Source organism: Molothrus ater, unplaced genomic scaffold, assembly GCF_012460135.2.
Source record: "Molothrus ater isolate BHLD 08-10-18 breed brown headed cowbird unplaced genomic scaffold, BPBGC_Mater_1.1 matUn_MA502, whole genome shotgun sequence".
NCBI lineage: Eukaryota > Metazoa > Chordata > Aves > Passeriformes > Icteridae > Molothrus > Molothrus ater.
Window position 1 is genome coordinate 292,891 of NW_023416564.1, and position 16,429 is coordinate 309,319.

The window sequence follows — 16,429 nt, forward strand, 5'->3', positions numbered from 1 at the left end:
AAGATGACTTTGGGAATTTCAGCTGGTTTTCCACTTGGCCTCCATTACCAGTTCCCCTTCAGATGGGCCTTTTGATCCTTAGTAGTATTTTATTATTAATGCAATTGCATGACATTTCGAGAGTTGTTGGTAACCAAATGCTGCTGTGGGTATGTCAATTAGTAAAAGACCAAAACAAACTTGTTCTGCCTCCCTCATTCTTGTTTCAGAAAAAGAAGCCCATTGATGTGTCATCCAGGGAAAAAACTTTGAAGGTTGGTACTCTTCCATAACAGATCTCTGTATTTGCTTATGTTTTGCATACATTAAAGAAATGGCTGGGGAAAAAATACATGGCTCAGCTCCTGTTGACTCAGCAGACGTTGCTTGCCCTGAAAGTATGTTCTGGGGTGGGCTGAGAAGTAGGGATAAAGCTGGAGTTGTAAGACCAGCCTTCCTCTCAGTCTGTGAGCGTAACACCGTCTAGAGCAGTTCAAGAACCAGACTGACAACTCATGCCAGGCAGCCAGAGTTGCTCCTCCCTCAAGCTGGGGGTTGCCTTTCCTGAGCTCCCCTCATCCAAAGGCTCTGGACCAGCTACCTCATGTCTGGCCTTTTAAATTTCCATTTGGGGAACAAAGGGAAACCAGCCCCATGCGTTACTGAGAACCAGATGCCATTGTGCCTTGGAGTGTTTCTGAGTGGGCCAATGTGGCAGCAAACTTCTCTTCCCTCTTTTCCATTGTTTTCAGTAGGCTCTGTATTTGTATTTGTATTTGTAATTTACAAATTACAATTTGTAAATTGTAGAATTTACAAATACAAAGTTGTATTTGTAGAGCTGTAACATATTTGAGCCAGAGGAGGTAGCTGAATGGAAAATGCTTCAGGGACTCATACTTTTGTTTCAGTTCTGGTCTACAATGTGATGTTTTTCATGAACACTTGAAGCATGTCATCTGTGTGGAAGCACAAACCCCATTTTATCTTGATTGTCAGCAAAAGCATTATCTGAGAGTGTTAGACAGAAGTGGGAGTGCTGAGAGTGCTGCCGACCAAGTCAGTTTTAGATGTTGCCTACAGCAGGCACACAGACTTGCCTTTAAATCATCCCCACCTGTTGCATTGTGCTGAGATCCCTGAACTGACTTTGCCTCCCCCTCTCCTCTCTGTTTTTGTGAACAAAACAGGTTGTGGAAAAGCCAACTTCCTCACTTGGTCCTCCAAGGTACAGTTGTGTTCCCAAACTACCCTCTAGGCCAAACAAAACTGCTTTTCATTTGAGGGGGAGAGGGGAAGGGGTTCCTGGTTTCCCTTGAAGATGCAGGCTTTGGTTTGATGCTGCTGAGGGCTGCTGTTGAAAATTGGTTTCATTTTTGTGGGGGTTTCAGGAAATCTCTCATAAGAAATGAATAATCTAAGCATGCTGGAGTTTGCCTAAGAACCAGACTTGTATTCCCCCAGTTGTTCTGTTCTTTTCTCTTCCTCTCCCCCAGTGTGTGTGTAGATCCTATGTTTTTGCATTGACCAAGAATCCATCCTGAAACGTGTTACCCTTTATTGGAAGTGTTTCTTTTGGGGGTTGGGGCTTTCAGAAACACACTGGGCCGTTTTGGGATGTTTTTCAACTTTAGTCAGCTGAATGCAGCTTTACAATGTAGCAGTGAGATCCTGTCTGCATTCTTGTCTGGCTGCGTGTGAAGTAAAGGTTTGATTATTCCCAGAGTGTTTTTTCATATGGTGCTTTATTTTTGGAGCAGGGCAATGTATTCCTCTGGCCTTCCCCCCTCTGCTCTCAGTGCCCAAACACAGGGCTCAGTTTTAGTTTGGAATGCTGCCATGTCAGTGGAATAAGTAAGTAACCTTCCCCCCTGCTGCTTCCTAATTTTGTCACCTGGTGTCCTTGCAGAGTTTGCCAGTCCCAGCACAAGAGGGTGGCACCAGCACAGCCCAGCAAGTCGGGGTCAGGGAGCACCAGGGACGGCGACAGCTCCTCAGACTCTGCACTTCCAAGAGCACCAGCACCTGAGGTGAATGCAAATCAAATGCAGAGGCTGCTCCCGCAGCCCCTTGCCTCACACTCTGCTGTCTGAGGGCAGTCAGGACAGGAGACCTTAAATACTGTCACTGTTCAAGTGTCCCCTTGAGACCTCTGCAGCAGCATCAGACATTTCTGGCCCTCTTCTTCCTTTCTAGATTTTGTCATTAATAAACCCTTCCTGGACTTCTGGTGCCAAATCTGGCAGTGTTCCCACTTGTCCTTTGGCATCATTGTCTAGCCCTTCTGGAGTTTTCACTCCAGGATTAGTCCATTTTGAAGCTGAGGGATGAAACTTTCAGTGAATATGCTGAATGATCCTCCTCTGCAGTAGGGATCTCTGGACTGTGGCTCCTGAGTGACTGGTTTCTTTTCATGGGTGTTTTGGACAATGGCTCTGTAAGTGAAAAACCCCCTTTTTCCTTTTCTCCTCATTTCAGTTCTGTTGATGTCATGTAGTCTTCCTTCTACTTGCTCTGAAAGATGAACCTGTCTTTGGTAATACAGTCCTGCAGTACTGAAGCCTGGAGAGGGAGGAGGAGGAAGAAACAGTGAGGCTGCAGCCCTGGATCTATAGCCTGTCTGCTGGATGTTCAGCATGGGAGAGGTCATTGGGCCACAGGGCTGGGCTCCTTGGCTCTTAGGAAATATCCAGTGATATAATATCCAGGAAATATCCATCCTGTGCTGCATGGAGGAGAAAGACTCAGCCAGAGAAAGGATCTTGGGAAGGCTGACCAAGGGGGGGGCCTTTGGCTGAAAGCTCACTCCTCCCTCCTGTTTGGAGTGAAACAAGAGCTGTGGGGAGACCCCTGACCTGTAGGGACCCTGACAGTGAAGAGGTCTAGAGCAGAAGAAACTCTGCTGTTCTTCCCTCCTCCTGCTTTGAATTCCATTTGAATTAAAGTGTTTGGCCTCAGTTATACTAAACAGCCACACACCAAATAGGATTCTTCCTGGGACCTCCCTGGACATCCCTTAGGACAGCCATTTCTTCCAGGCCAGGAGTTTGGCTCATTCAGTGTCTAAGGCACATGTCACCTGCAGCTGGGAATTCCTTGCTGATGGCTTCTTTCCCTGGCAGCACTGAACACTTGAGGCTTCCAGCTGGAACAGGCAAGCAGAATCCAGTGCAAAGTGAATTAATCCACAGGGGATAACTGTGCAGGGACCCATTTTGCCTTCACAGAGACACTGAACAGCCCTTTCCCCTCTTCCCCACAGCAGAACCTTTGCTCTCCTATATCACCCTGGTCTCTTTAAGGCATCTTTCCAAATGAGCTGTGAGAAGCCTTAAAATAGTACATCAATGAAGCTTAGATGTATCTCTCATCCTCCTGTGCCAGGTTTTACCTCTTCTCCGAGGACCTGAACAAAGCTGTTTGTAAAGCCAGCCTCCTTGTTCATGTCTTTGGGAGCCCCTCAGCCCAGCAGAGGGCCTTGTATTGCCTGCCCTGACAGACTGGGATGTGTGAGAGGCTTCATGGCAGGGCCAAGAATTAGGAAGTGTCAGTGTGCAGAAAAGAACAGGAATGTGGCATCTTCCTTGGAGTGTGTTTAAAAAGAAGACTAAAAAAATCCCAACCAAACGAAAAAAAAAAAAAAAAAAAAAGGGCAAGTCAAGCTGTGTTCCTCTGCAGTTTACAAAGTCTGGAGGCAAGAAGAAGAATTTGAGGACAACTCAAGATCACTGCTATTCTCAGGTAGAAGGAAGAGGTCTTCCTTGAAGCTGGCTGAAAACAGATGAAGAGTCTGCTCTATCTTGCATGAGCTCCATGTGTGGGTGCTTTTCTTGTGCCAGAAATGCTCACCAGAATCAAAGCAACCTTGCAGATCTGGTCCATTACCTGGGCTTAGTTGGAAGTTTGTGATCTCTGCTTTAGTCCTTCAGAAAAGCTCCTGTGCCTGAAAGCCTGAACCTTTTTCTGTGTTCAAGTACTGTGTGTAATAAGTAGTAGGATGTCTTTCCAGGAGCTCAAGTGATGATGGTCAAATGCTTTCCCAAGCAAAAGCTCAGTCTTGGCAGGAGGACCCAGCCTTGGAGCCAGCCCGAGTTACCTGAGTAGGAACAGTGTTCTGAACTGGAAGCCAAGTACCAACTGCACCTGGCAAGGGTTGCATTTAAATCAAGGTTGTTTGGTTTTGTTGGGTTTTTTTTCTCACTTCAGAAAAATGAGTCTGATCTTATTTGGGTGAATGACAAGTATTACTCCTTCTCTAGAACTGAACTGGGAATTTCTCTAGAATTGGAAACTATTATTTCTAACTGTTTTTTCTTAACTAATGAAACTTTTTGCTCAACTCCTTCACATGCAGAGGCTGCCTATGCTTTTGCAGGCAAAGCTTAGCTGCTGCAAGAGCAACTAAAGGAAGTGATATTCAATAAAGGGAGGAGACTGCAGAAACATACTTTCTTAATAAGACGAATAAAAAGTCAGCAAAGGAAACAGTGTTTCCTGACTGCCAGGGAAGCCAGACATTGATCTTGCAGGAGGTGACTGGTGGTTTCAGCTCTTGCTCTGCTTGGTCTCTGTTCCTTACTGCCCTTCAGATGAAACTGTTATTCCTTACTAGCACTCCATTATGAATGGACTTGCGTGACATTTTTAGAGCTGCTGGTCAGGAGTTCATGTTTCCTGAGTGCATGTTGTTTGCTACCAATGAGTAAAATACCCAAACAAACTCACAGTGCTTCCCTCTTTCTTGTTTCAGCCCATTGGGCACAATCATGTGCAGTCCATTGAAGAAATATTGAAGGTGGGTACTCTTCAATACCAGATCTCCATGAGAAAGCCTGTGCAAATCCATGGGGAAGTGGATCCCTCTGACTCTGGGAAAGGTGAAACTCTCTCTGTGTCCATCAGGAAAACTCCTGAGAGCTGCTTCTCTCCCTCTGTTTCCAGGAAATGAGCCCCCTGTCACCTCTCCTGCCATGCCTTCAGTCATCTGTGAGAACAGAGACTTACAAATTTCCGTTGCAGGCAAAGGTAACCCGGGTCTCCTCGAGCCAGGTCTAACGAGCTCTTGGAGATTTGTATCACACCCAAGATAGCTCAGCTACCTTAGAAGGCATAAAATCAGCAGGATGGCTTCTGTGGTAGTGTTGGAAACAGAAAAGATTTAATAAAAGGCAAAATAACAAAACTCTTTACAAAGAAAACTGAGCCAGGTGCAAGAGGTTCTTGCCCCAGGTAAAACACCGCGCAAAACTGGTTAGTTTCTTTGTTCTCTTCTTTTTCTAGTAAATTGCTTAGGCTGGACTTTTTGGCTTCTGTCCAATTGGCTATCCCTAAGTTTGAGATGAAATCTCTCAAGTCCTATCAGGTCTAATATTTTTACCTAATCGAGAAGAGAAACTTCTAGGCTTTTTTCTTTCTTAAGGAGACAAAGCATAGTTTTGTCACTCCATCAACAAGGAGCACATTCCTATACCAACTTTTTTCAGGGCTTCCGATAAATTACAAGAGATCTTTCTGCTGAGCAGAAGTTCAGTGTTGGCAGAAGGAGCCTGCCTGGAGACCTGTCTGAGTTCCCTGGCCATAAACAGTGATGGGAGTTCGAAACCCAGCAGAAACTGCACCTTGTGTGGGGTTGCATTATACCCAGGTGTTTTTGTTGGGTTTGGTTTTTTGGTTTTTTTTTCACTTCAGTACAAGAAAGAGTCTGATTTTATTTGTCTAAATGACAAAAATTCTTGTGAACTGTCTTAGAAGAATTGGGAACTATTATTTCTAACTGTTTTGGGTTTTTTTGAACTACTGAGGCTTTATGCACAGCTCTTACATGCAGAGGCAGCCTGTGTCTTTGCAAGCCAGGCTCAACTGCTTCAACAGCAACTTAGGGAAAGTGCAGTTTCATAAAGGGAGCAGACCATGAAAACATACCTTATTTAAAAAAAAAATACTGATAATAAGTATATGATGATTATGATGATGATGATAATAATAATTATAAAATAGTGATAAATAAATAAATAAATATAATAATAGTAATAAAGAGAAGTAGAAGTAGGAGCAGTAGTTTAGAAATGGAAACTGTGCTCCCTGACCACCAGATTCCAAAGGGAAGACAGACATCTGAGAGGAGGAGGAGGATTTGACATTGCTGGGTTCAGCTCTCTCCATACCTGGTCTCCATTATTAACTCTCCTTTCGATGAGCCTTCTTCATTCTTACTCTCTTTTTATTGTTAATACATCTGCAATACATTTATGGAGCTGTTGGTAAGCAAAGGTTTGCTGAGTTCCTGCCAATTAGTAAAAAACGCAAACAAACTCCTTCTGTTTCCCTCGTTCTTGTTTCAGGCAAAGAAGCCCTCTGATGTGCCATTGACTGGAGAAATTTTGAGGGTGAGTGGTCTTAAATAGAAGATCTCTGTGTATGCTTATGTTTTGCATACATTAAGGAAATAAGTGGGGACAAAATATTGACAAAATTTTGAGAGCTGCTTCTCTCCCTCTCTTTCCAGGAAATGAGCAGTTCAATGCCAGCTCTCCTGTCACATCTCCAGACGCCTACAAAAGCAGGGACTTCCAAACTTCCATTGGCAACAAAGGTGACCCAGCCCATTTAGGCCAGGGCTTCTGATAAATTCCAAGAGATCTTTCGGCTTAGCAGAAATCCAGCTCAGCTATTTGGCAGCTCTTAGAGTGTTTTAAAAATATTTACTCAAAAATGCACATGCCTATAACATGCCATTAACACAGTTTTGATGTCAGCAGATGCGCTGTTTAGCTACATGCTAAGCTACTTTGTCCTTTTATTCTAGGAATCCCAACCTGATGGATCTGCAGCACAGAAGCTGAGTAAGTAGAAATGCAAAGAAAACACAGTTCTTTGTGTGCTGACAGGTAATTTTGTGTGTTATATGTAGCAGAGACCTTCAAGTGTTCACACTGATTAAGCAGCATGATTTCCTCTGCTGAACAGGGATGAATTTAGGAATGGCTTAAGAAACTGTAACCAATCATTACCTAGAGCTCAAGGTAGCACTTCAGCAGAGGACAAGCAGTATAGTATTTAGTCAGGAAACTCCCATCTGGAGTGATGAACAATCTTGGTGGCAGACCCCTCCCTAGAAGAAAGCGACTCTCTAATCTGGTGCTGAGAGACCACAGGGTAAAATACGCTACAAGGGAGGCATATAAATGCAACCTTTTTATTTTTGCTTTCCAGAGCAGGCTAGCACAGCTTCAGAAACGTTGCCAAGTTCTCAGCCAAGAACATCGTAAGTAACCAGACTCTGTTCTCACCTCTGCTGGGCAGTTACTTAAAAGAACTTGGAATGCACAAAAAATTGGGTTATAAGTAATTTTTTCTCAGAAAAAACTTCATTGCAGGGAATTTTCACCAACAGAAAAATTGTTGTTTTATGATGGACTCACTATATTGTTTAGGTTTGAAAAGGACTTGAAGATCATCAAGTCCTATTGTTAATCCAGCAATGCCAAGTGCACTAAACCATGTCATGACTACAATGACTGTGATTAAAACCAAAACAAAATAAAAGTGAAGAAAAAAACCTTAAGTCTTCATGTACCAGACTGAAGGTTTTGTCTTCTTTTAATCTGTGGTGCTTAACATCTTGTCACACTTCGTACTTGTCAACCTACTGATAATGCATTAGGCTGACATAAATGCTGAGGGATGCCAGCTGAATCTGATAATTCCTGGATATGGTTTTGATGCCTGGCAGGACAAGTAATGCTACAGCTACCTAAACTGTATAGATCTACTGATGACATTTTAAAGTTAAAAGTTAAAATCTGTTGTAAAATTTTCTTCAATTGCCCAAGTAGAAGTTTTCAAAAAAGTGTTGTAGTTATTTTATTTAAAAAGAAACACAAAGAAATATAGTATTTTACATGGACTTTTAAGAACCTTACTTTATATGCTAATAATATAGCTTGTTGCAGAGTGGGATGAAGACAAAATTTCTATACCTATGGGAATTGTGTATGTTTGTCTGAATGGGTGTGAGTTGGAGGTTTGATATTTTCCAAGCATTTTTTTATTCTGGTGCTTTGTATTTTGAGTATGGCAATGTCTTCCTCTGGCCTCCCCCCCTCTGCTCTCAGTGCCCAAACACAGCAATGCTGCCATGTCAGCATGTCAAGTAAGTAACCTTCCCCCCTGCTGCTTCCTAATTTTGTCACCTGGTGTCCTTGCAGAGTTTGCCAGTCCCAGCACAAGAGGGTGGCACCAGCACAGCCCAGCAACTTGGAGTCAGGGAGCGCCAGGGACGGCGACAGCTCCTCAGTCTATGACATAGAGATCAGCTCCAGTGACAGTGAGGACAGCCCTCCAAGGGTGCTGGACCTGCCAGTACGTGAGATGAATACAGAGACCATGGAGAGGCTGCTCCCATAGCCCCTTTCCCACTGCAGTGTGGTGTCTTAGGAAGGAAGCAGATGTCGTACTCTGTTACCAAATTCTGCCTGGTTTGTTCTGGAAGTACTGATTTGTAAGACCCCTCTCACTGCAATGAAGGCTTAGGTATTTGCCACTGACTGGTTTATGATTTTTTATTCCTCACATATCCATCCATGGTGCTCAAGGAGCAAGTAAGTGCCCATGGCCTGTTAGTTTAGAGTCATTTTTTTCACAGGCCAAAGGCCAAACTTTACAACCTCTGGGCAAGAGTCCTGGGCTCTGGTGAGCTGTGCTAAGACAGAAAGAGTCAAAAAAGGCACCAGTCTTGAATACTTCTTTTCTTTTTTTTGGCAGCCTTCAACTGCTAAAAAGTGGCGCCTTGACAACCTGATGACCCAGACAAAGCAAGGATCAGTGCCAAGAGAGGGTCTCGGGGAAATTGCCCATGGGAATGGACATGAGGAGGGTGTGAAGCAGGAGCAGGGCATCAGCAGCAGTTCCTGCCAGCAGCACTCCAAGGTAAGGGAACCTCCTCACAAGAGCTGTGGCCAAGTGGCCACGGATTTCTACAAGACCTTTGCCCAAGTGGCCAAGGACACTCACAAGACCTCTGGCCAAATGACCAAGCATTTTCACAAGACCTCTGGCCAAGTGACTAAGGCTCTTCAGGAATCTCATGTTACGAGCACACACAGCTCTCTGAAGCCTCTTGGGCACACCAAGGAGGCATTGTGGGCATCAAAGGTTGTGGGTATCAAAAGGCCCAGCAAGCCCCTGGTGGATGAAAAATCCAGAAAAGTCCTGAAGCTGGAGAGTGAGCCTGGTCCTTTGAAGGTCAGAGACCACTCCTCCAAAGACAAGCGGAAAGTCCAAGAAAGAGAGAACACAAAACCCGCTTTCAGAAATGACCTGAAGCTGGGAGTGCAAAAACGCTTTGAGAAGAGGAATCACAAGGACCTTGACAAGAGCTGTGCCCAAGTGCCCAAGGCTCCTGACCAGAGTTGTAGCCAAGTGGCCAAGGCTCCTCGTGAATCTGATGTTACGTCCAAACGCAGCTTTCTGAAGCCTCCTGTGCACACCAAGGAGGCCTTGCTCAAGAATACTCTGGGTATCAAAAGGCCCAGTATGTCCTGGGTACATGATGAATCTAAGAGAGTCTGGAAGGCAGAGAGGGAGCCTGGTCTTTTGCAGGTCACAGGCCAGTCTCGCAAGGACCAGCCCAACGTCAAGGAAACAATGAAGCCAAAAGCCACCAACGAAAAAGACCTGAAGCCGACACTTCAGAAGCCCTCTGAGAAGAAGGTCTCCCACCAAGCCAACGCCAAAGGCTTTTTGGAGCCCAGGCTCCTGAGACGTGCTCAGGAATGTGATGACCTCATGCCCAGTGGCCACAGGCCTAAGGATTTGTGCATGGAGAAAGTGCCCTTGCCTCCTGGGGACAAGAAATTGTTCTTGCCTGCAAGGGAGGCAGACTTGAAGAGGAAAGGCATGAGGAGTCCTGAGGAGTCCCCTGGAAAGAAGAAGGTGAGAGGGGCTGGGGGAAGTGGGTTTGGACAATGACCAAGGTGGTGTTTGAAAAACCCATGTGGAGTTCCCGATTCATAGGTTGGCAGTAGAGCCATGGTGCTTCTCCAGTGTGTTATTTTTAATGTTTTCAACCAGAATCTAGCAAACTGAGCTGTATTGGTCTGTACTTTACGTGAACTTTCAAGACCTGAGTGGATTTTTCTCCCTGTTTTTATTCTTCCTGCTAGAGGGAAGACAAGGGGGACACTCCCAGGAAGAAAAAGGAATGAGACAAAAAATTCCCAACAAAATAATTTCAGCTTTCAGCAAACAAAGGCTCCAATAAGCTGAAGTGAGTATGCAGTGATGGGATGTCAGAAAGATGTGTAAATCTAAGTCTCTCTTCAGAAGGGTAGGATGAAGAACTGTATCTCCTGTCCAGACATTCAAGAGTTTGCTTCTAACACGGTGTGCTTTCTGCAGCTACAACTGCTGCAGATTGAGCTTTACGTGCTGGAAGCTATTGTTGGTTGGGGGTTTATGTATAAATTATGAATGGGACGGGATTGTTGTGGAACATGTCTTAAGTTGTTTATTTTTTAGCATTAGTCTTATTACATGGCTGTGACAATGAGAAGATGTTAGTAGCTCACATTTTTGGTAGCAAAGAACTTAATGTTACAACTTGCTTTAAAAGTTTTTTGACCAATCACACAAAGCAAAAGCATATTGACAGTAGTTTTATCTAACTACTATAAGTATTTTTTGTCAAAACAATGTTTGCTTATTTTGAATGCAATACCTGTTTGTAAGCTTTAAAACACAAGGCACAGAGCCCTATTATTGAGCTTAGGACTTGTTAATATCTTGCTAGATATACTTTTCTGTAGCTCAGGGAGTTATTCTAGAGAAGTGTTAATATACAGACTATTGTTTTATTTTTCCTTATTTTTCTACTTCTAATATAATCTTTCTGTTGATAAATCTTACGGCCATTGCTTAGCTCTGATTGTAGTTTTGTTGTCTCTGAGGTTTGCTTTTTGTAACTTTCCTAAAACTCTCTGATTTTAAGAATTTCCACAGAAGCTACCAGTGCAGAAAGCAGCTCTGAAGGTGTAGGTGTAGGGACCCTTCCCCTTCTGACATTCTCTGAAAGCACAGAGGTGTCGAGGCTGATGATTGGCTGGGGGAAGGGATGTTCCAATTGCATTAGGAATGGAAGAGCTTTAGTTCTGGAATTCCTCCCTTTTCCTCCGGGAAAGCGAGCAGCTGTCTTAGTCATGTGCTGGCTTTTGGAGTGGGAAGGGAAGGAAGTAGTTTTGGGCAGAGAGGACTCTGGATCACGTCAGGGATGGTGCTGTGCTCTGTGTCCAATTGTCCTGGTGCAGCATCAGCTGAGCCAAGGCAGAGCAGCTGGAGAGTATGTGTGCAGTGAGTAGGGACCAAAGCATGGGAAAAGTCAGTGCTGAAAGAGGTGAGAGGACTGTCCCATCACAGCAGAGTCAGGCAAGAAGTGCAGCCTTACACCTGAGCCTTCTCACTGGGTTTAGCTTAATTTCCTGCTCTTCTGATGCTGCAGTGAGCTGGGATTCACTGCTTGGTGTGTTCTTGGAAACTTTGCGAAGCTGACTAAAAATGGTGGAAATGAGCAGTGGTGAAACAAAGTTGAGAGCTATTTGGTGCTGCTTCTTGTTGCCAGAATTCCATGGACATCCTGATTTCAGATGATCAGAGAGGTGCTAGGCCACTCTGTTATTGACTGTGAAAGTCTCTGCCAATTCAAACTCCCTCTTATTTGAAGCCTCTCAGCTTTGAAAATGTTGCCTTGTTGAGACAATGGCATGAATGGCAGGATGTGGCCAAGCTTTTAAGAAATGCCTACATTATATGTACATCACAGTCATGAATTTGCCTCTCTTGTCCAGAGAATCAGAAGATTCATTCCAAACTGAGAGGAAAAATGCGCTGCTGCTGCCACTGCTTGCCATGACTGATGCATAACGTGCACCAAGTTTGACCCAAATGAGACAATGACCCAAAAGAGACCCAGAACTGAGACTGACGACCCGGACCTGCCTGACATGGATAACCCTGCCAGAAACCAGGATCCTTTGTTTGCCGGCACAGGAAAGTGGAGGAAGACCACAAGGAGCAATCCCAGGGCATCGACATTGGTATCCAGGAGAGCTGGTGGGAGTATTCCTGCAACCCACGCATGCTGAGTGATTCACTTCAGAATCATCCGCTCAGGTAAGTGACCATTTCTGACTGTAAGCAACTGCAAATAAAATTAGTGTGTTTATAAAAAGGAGTGTGTTTATAAAAAGAAATTGTGGTTTACTTAAAAATAACCTGTGGGTGTGACCGCAACCTGAGCCTAAAGTTTTATATCATTCGGAAAAAAGTGTTGCATTTATGGGTTAAAAAATTAGATTTTACTGGCTCTTTATATGAATTTGGCTGTTTACTGACGGCTCAGGGTATAGGGTCTAGGATGTTTGGGCAGGGGCGGCAAGGGCTGTGTGTTAGGCCACACACTATTATGTGTGTTAGGCCAGACTGTGCACAGTGTATTAGCTGCCTTCTAACTACTTGCTTTTTCCCAATAATTTTCCTGCTTTCAGGCCTCACTGCACTCCCAGCCACTGAGAAGGGAAAGCTGCTGTTGAATTTCTCTGTGCTTGGGAAAAGTTTATTGGTACAAAGCACTCTGAGCTGCCAGGTGAGAAGCCAAGGCTCCATTTCAATTATTGGAGGGATTGCTGGGAAAGAAGGCCAGAGGGGGAGAGCCCGGTGCATAGACTACGCCAGGGAGAAATGAACATTTTCTCTGGAAATTTAGGAAAACCTGGCTTTGGAATTGCTTTAGGCATCTCTCTCTGATCAGCTTTCTCTCTGTGGTTTTTCAGGGATTGGCAGGGGATGAGAAGAATCCTCTTCCAGTGTTTTCTCTGCCACATGAAGACAAGACAAGAAGACCTGAAGCTAGAACAGTAAGTGTTTGTTTTACAGCCCTGCCTGTAGTTTCTGAAGACACCAGAGAGGGTTGGCCCTGCAGCCACCCTGACTTCTGCTTCCTGATGAGCACTTCTTCTGGGAGCAAAGAGAGAGGGAGGGATGGGGGAGAGCTGCCCTGTCAGGGAAGCACTTGCTAAGTCGCTTGGCTACAACTAAACAGCACTTGAATTTTGGACTCCTTGCTGGGTCTTTAATCAGTATTGGCCAACAGAAATTCCTAGAGCTGCTGATACTTTAGTCATTACAAGTGTTGCATTGTCCTGTGGTGCAAGCAGTGGGGAATACTGAAAAGCTGTAACCTGTCATTTTCCATAAAACACCAAGTTTTGTGGGCTTCTCTGGGCAAAGGGATGCATTGCCATGATCTGCTGGCAAACTTGCAAAAGCAAATAAACATGATGTGCCTGGCTGAGTGGCTGGAAGGCTGTAAAAATTCTCTCCAGAAAGAGGCAGCTGCTGAAAGTCAAAAAGTTTTGCAGGTCCTCTTGGAGTAAAGTCACTCCAGTCATTGATTGTGTTCTGCCAGGTGTGCTCATTGGATTAATTCAACCAAATATTTTCTCTTTCCCTCCTTTTGTTCCAGAGTTTTCTGCCGAACAAAGCCAAGTGACATGACCAAGAGCTGGCCTGACCTCATACACAGAATGAGACAGAATTTACAGTGACCTTGATTGAGTCAATCAAGTACCTTGATTGAGTCTCCTGGATGTAAATAGTTCCAAGTTTACTGTTCCATTGGAACCTTACAGAGTTTTGTTTTGGTTTTATTGTTCAATGCAAAGCACCTGCTTTTTTTAGTTAGTTGGTTTTGTTTTAAATAAAGTTGTAAGTTCTTTTGGTTACTTTTGGAAAGCTTGTGGTTTTTGAAGGTAATTCTTTTCTACCCTGCAAAAGAAGGGATTGGGGGGGGTGATACTTGCCTATGAAATGACCTAGTGCAATGAATTGTCGGAATGGGCCCATGTCATGATGGTCTATAAATGTCTCTATTATGAATAACTAACAGGACAATTGTCACACCTATTGCTGCCAAAGAAATCTGCACTCAGACTGCGTTACTAAGGGTCTTTCTCAGTTTCAGCCTTGTCAGAGCCAAGTTTGGGCGGCAAAATGACACCCGGAGTGTGGCTGGAAACAGCTCTGTCTGTCTCCTGTGCTGGAGGGATAGGACTGATGGGGAGGATTCCTCCTTGGGCTGCTTTTTGGCATTTGGGTTGGTGGAGATACAAAACTGCAACGGGTCCTTGGGATTGCTTGGACGTTGTGAGTCTGAGAGGTTCCAGGGAAAGGAATCTCTTCTGACAAAGGAGGGAATAAGTGGCTGAATGTGGAACATAGGGCAAATTTTGTATTTGGGTATTTGCCTGCCAAGCACCGGTGGTCTCAGTGAGTGCCCAAGAGCGGAATTTGGTACCTAAGTAGGGTGTGCTTCCTGTGGGAGAGGACTCAGGCTCCCTCTCAGCCACACCCTAGGATAGGCCCAGTGACTTAGAAACCTGTCAAGGGAACCCAAAAGGGAAAATGAGCTGTTTGCAAGCACTTCTCCCTTGCCACGCTAACAGTGGAGGCAGCATCTACAGCACCAGTGTGTTCAGTTCACACCCTTCTCTACCCAAAGATTTCCTGGGAATTATTCTTGCAGTATGGCTCAAGGAGTTATTTTTTCAGAGAAATCACACTTCTGTGAAAAAAAAAGAAAAGCCTAAAACCCTTCAAGTTTTTCAGCCACCTTTCAGTTGACTTTGATGGGCTTTGGATTAATGTTATTTATACAAGATATTTAGAATCAAGTTCAAAAACTGTTAAAGAAGAAATTTTACTTGCACAAGTAGTTTCATTGTGCCTCAAACACAGATGAGGACGTTCCTTTTTACAGTCGTATTCCCCCATCTACCCGCTCAAGTCACTGTATTGCAATATGAAAGCAAATTATTGGTAATGGTCATAAGACAGTCAATAAAACACAGATGCTTGATATCAGTGAGAGATTCTGGAATCTTGATTTATCACCATGCTAGTCCAGTGTGTTGACACCCTTGTCTACACAAAGATTTCCTGGTGTGTGACAGCAGCATCCTGCCATCCTCACATCCAATGGTGTCTGCCTTAGCCCTCTGCTGCTGTCACATGCCTTCCCTATCTCTGACAGACCCGTGCGAATGTGGAGAGAAGGATGGTATCCCAAAATAACTGTGATTGCAAGAAAGAATTATCTCCCTTTTCCACGTTATTTTATGATGTAGGAGCAGGTCTGCACAGATTAAGCAGTACCCCCTTTGTAAAATGCCTGTTTGTGGGTTTGAGGCTCAAGAAAATGAACAATAAATACCAGCAAAATGCCTACATTTCCAAATGGGGTTTCTGCAGAAAGTGCTCCTGCCTGGAGTCATTCTGCCTTCTGGCCCTGCAGGACCACCAGGATTAAGGCTGGGTCCTTCTGCATCTTCAAGGGATTGGCCTTTTATGTTCACTCTATTAAAATTCTGAGTGCATTTCAGGGATAAGCTGCTCTAATGGGTGGAAGGAAGGTCCATATTCCCCCCTCCCCATTTTACCTATCAAACCTTATTTATTCCTCGTCCCTGGAGTTGTCCCTGCCCATAGCAGGAGGGTTGGAACTAAACCATCTTTAAGGTCCCTTTTAACCCATGCCATTCTATGATTCTATGAAATAACAGAAAATTTAAAAAAAATCCATTGTATTTCAACCTTGAGCCAGGTCAGGGGCCTGCAATAGGTTAGGAAAGATGCTCATTGTTTTCACTTGGGGCTATTCTAGGACACGAACAAGATGACTGTTTGTTCTGGTTTGAAAGCAAAACCAGTGAGAGACTCCAAGTCAGAAACACAATTTATTAGAAAAAGGGAAAACACGCAAAATACATGCAATAACACAAAAGAAAAACCACTGACACAGTCAGAATACAACCTGACACCCTGCTAGTTAGGGTGGTGGTAGCAGTGCAGATGAAATGGTCTTGTTGAAGTGGAGTTCCCATAGAAAAGATCTGGTGGCTCATGTCCTCTGGAAACCAGTGGGTAAGTGTTTGTTCTTTCCTCTGCATGGGCACAGCAGATGAAATGACAAACACTTTTCTTTTTAACTTAATTAGAATAAAAAGGGTGAAATGTAGCCATGATATTTTCTGAAAAATCCTTTCCTTAGGATTTTTCGTCCTGAGAAGCTGAGAGGCCTCAGGAACAAAATGTAAACAATGGATATCTGCTGCTGTGGAATGCAACAGGTGCACCTGTGATTGGTCTCATGCAGTTGTTTCTAATTAATGGCCAATCACAGTCAGCTGGCTTGGACTCTCTGTCCCAGCCACAAGCCTTTGTTATTCATTCTTTCTTTTGCTAGTCTTAGCTAGCCTTCTGATGAAATCCCTTCTTCTATTCTTTTAGTATAGTTTTAATATAATATATATTAAATAATAAATCGAGCCATCTGAAACATGGAGTCAGATCCTCGTCTCTTCCCCCATCCTCAGACCCCTGTGACCACTGTCACACAGCC

The 16,429-nt window shown here is 44.2% G+C and overlaps 1 protein-coding gene across 1 annotated transcript; it reads left to right on the top strand.

The window, feature by feature from the left end:
* Positions 1 to 332: 332 nt before the first annotated feature.
* LOC129047092 (AF4/FMR2 family member 1-like) lies at positions 333 to 5,034 on the top strand. Its single transcript, XM_054518244.1, has 5 exons — positions 333 to 377; positions 1,170 to 1,207; positions 1,889 to 2,009; positions 4,730 to 4,774; positions 4,921 to 5,034. The coding sequence occupies exons 1-5, from the start codon at positions 333 to 335 to the stop codon at positions 5,032 to 5,034; spliced, it is 363 nt and encodes a 120-aa protein (XP_054374219.1).
* Positions 5,035 to 16,429: the final 11,395 nt, after the last annotated feature.

Excerpts from the sequence above, each read along its gene's own strand:
- LOC129047092 (XM_054518244.1), top strand. The coding sequence starts at position 333 with ATGGCTCAGCTCCTGTTGACTCAGCAGACGTTGCTTGCCCTGAAA. Across the intron at positions 378-1,169 it reads AGACGTTGCTTGCCCTGAAA|GTTGTGGAAAAGCCAACTTC; the intron begins GTATGTTCTGGG and ends TGAACAAAACAG. Across the intron at positions 4,775-4,920 it reads CCATTGAAGAAATATTGAAG|GAAATGAGCCCCCTGTCACC; the intron begins GTGGGTACTCTT and ends CTCTGTTTCCAG.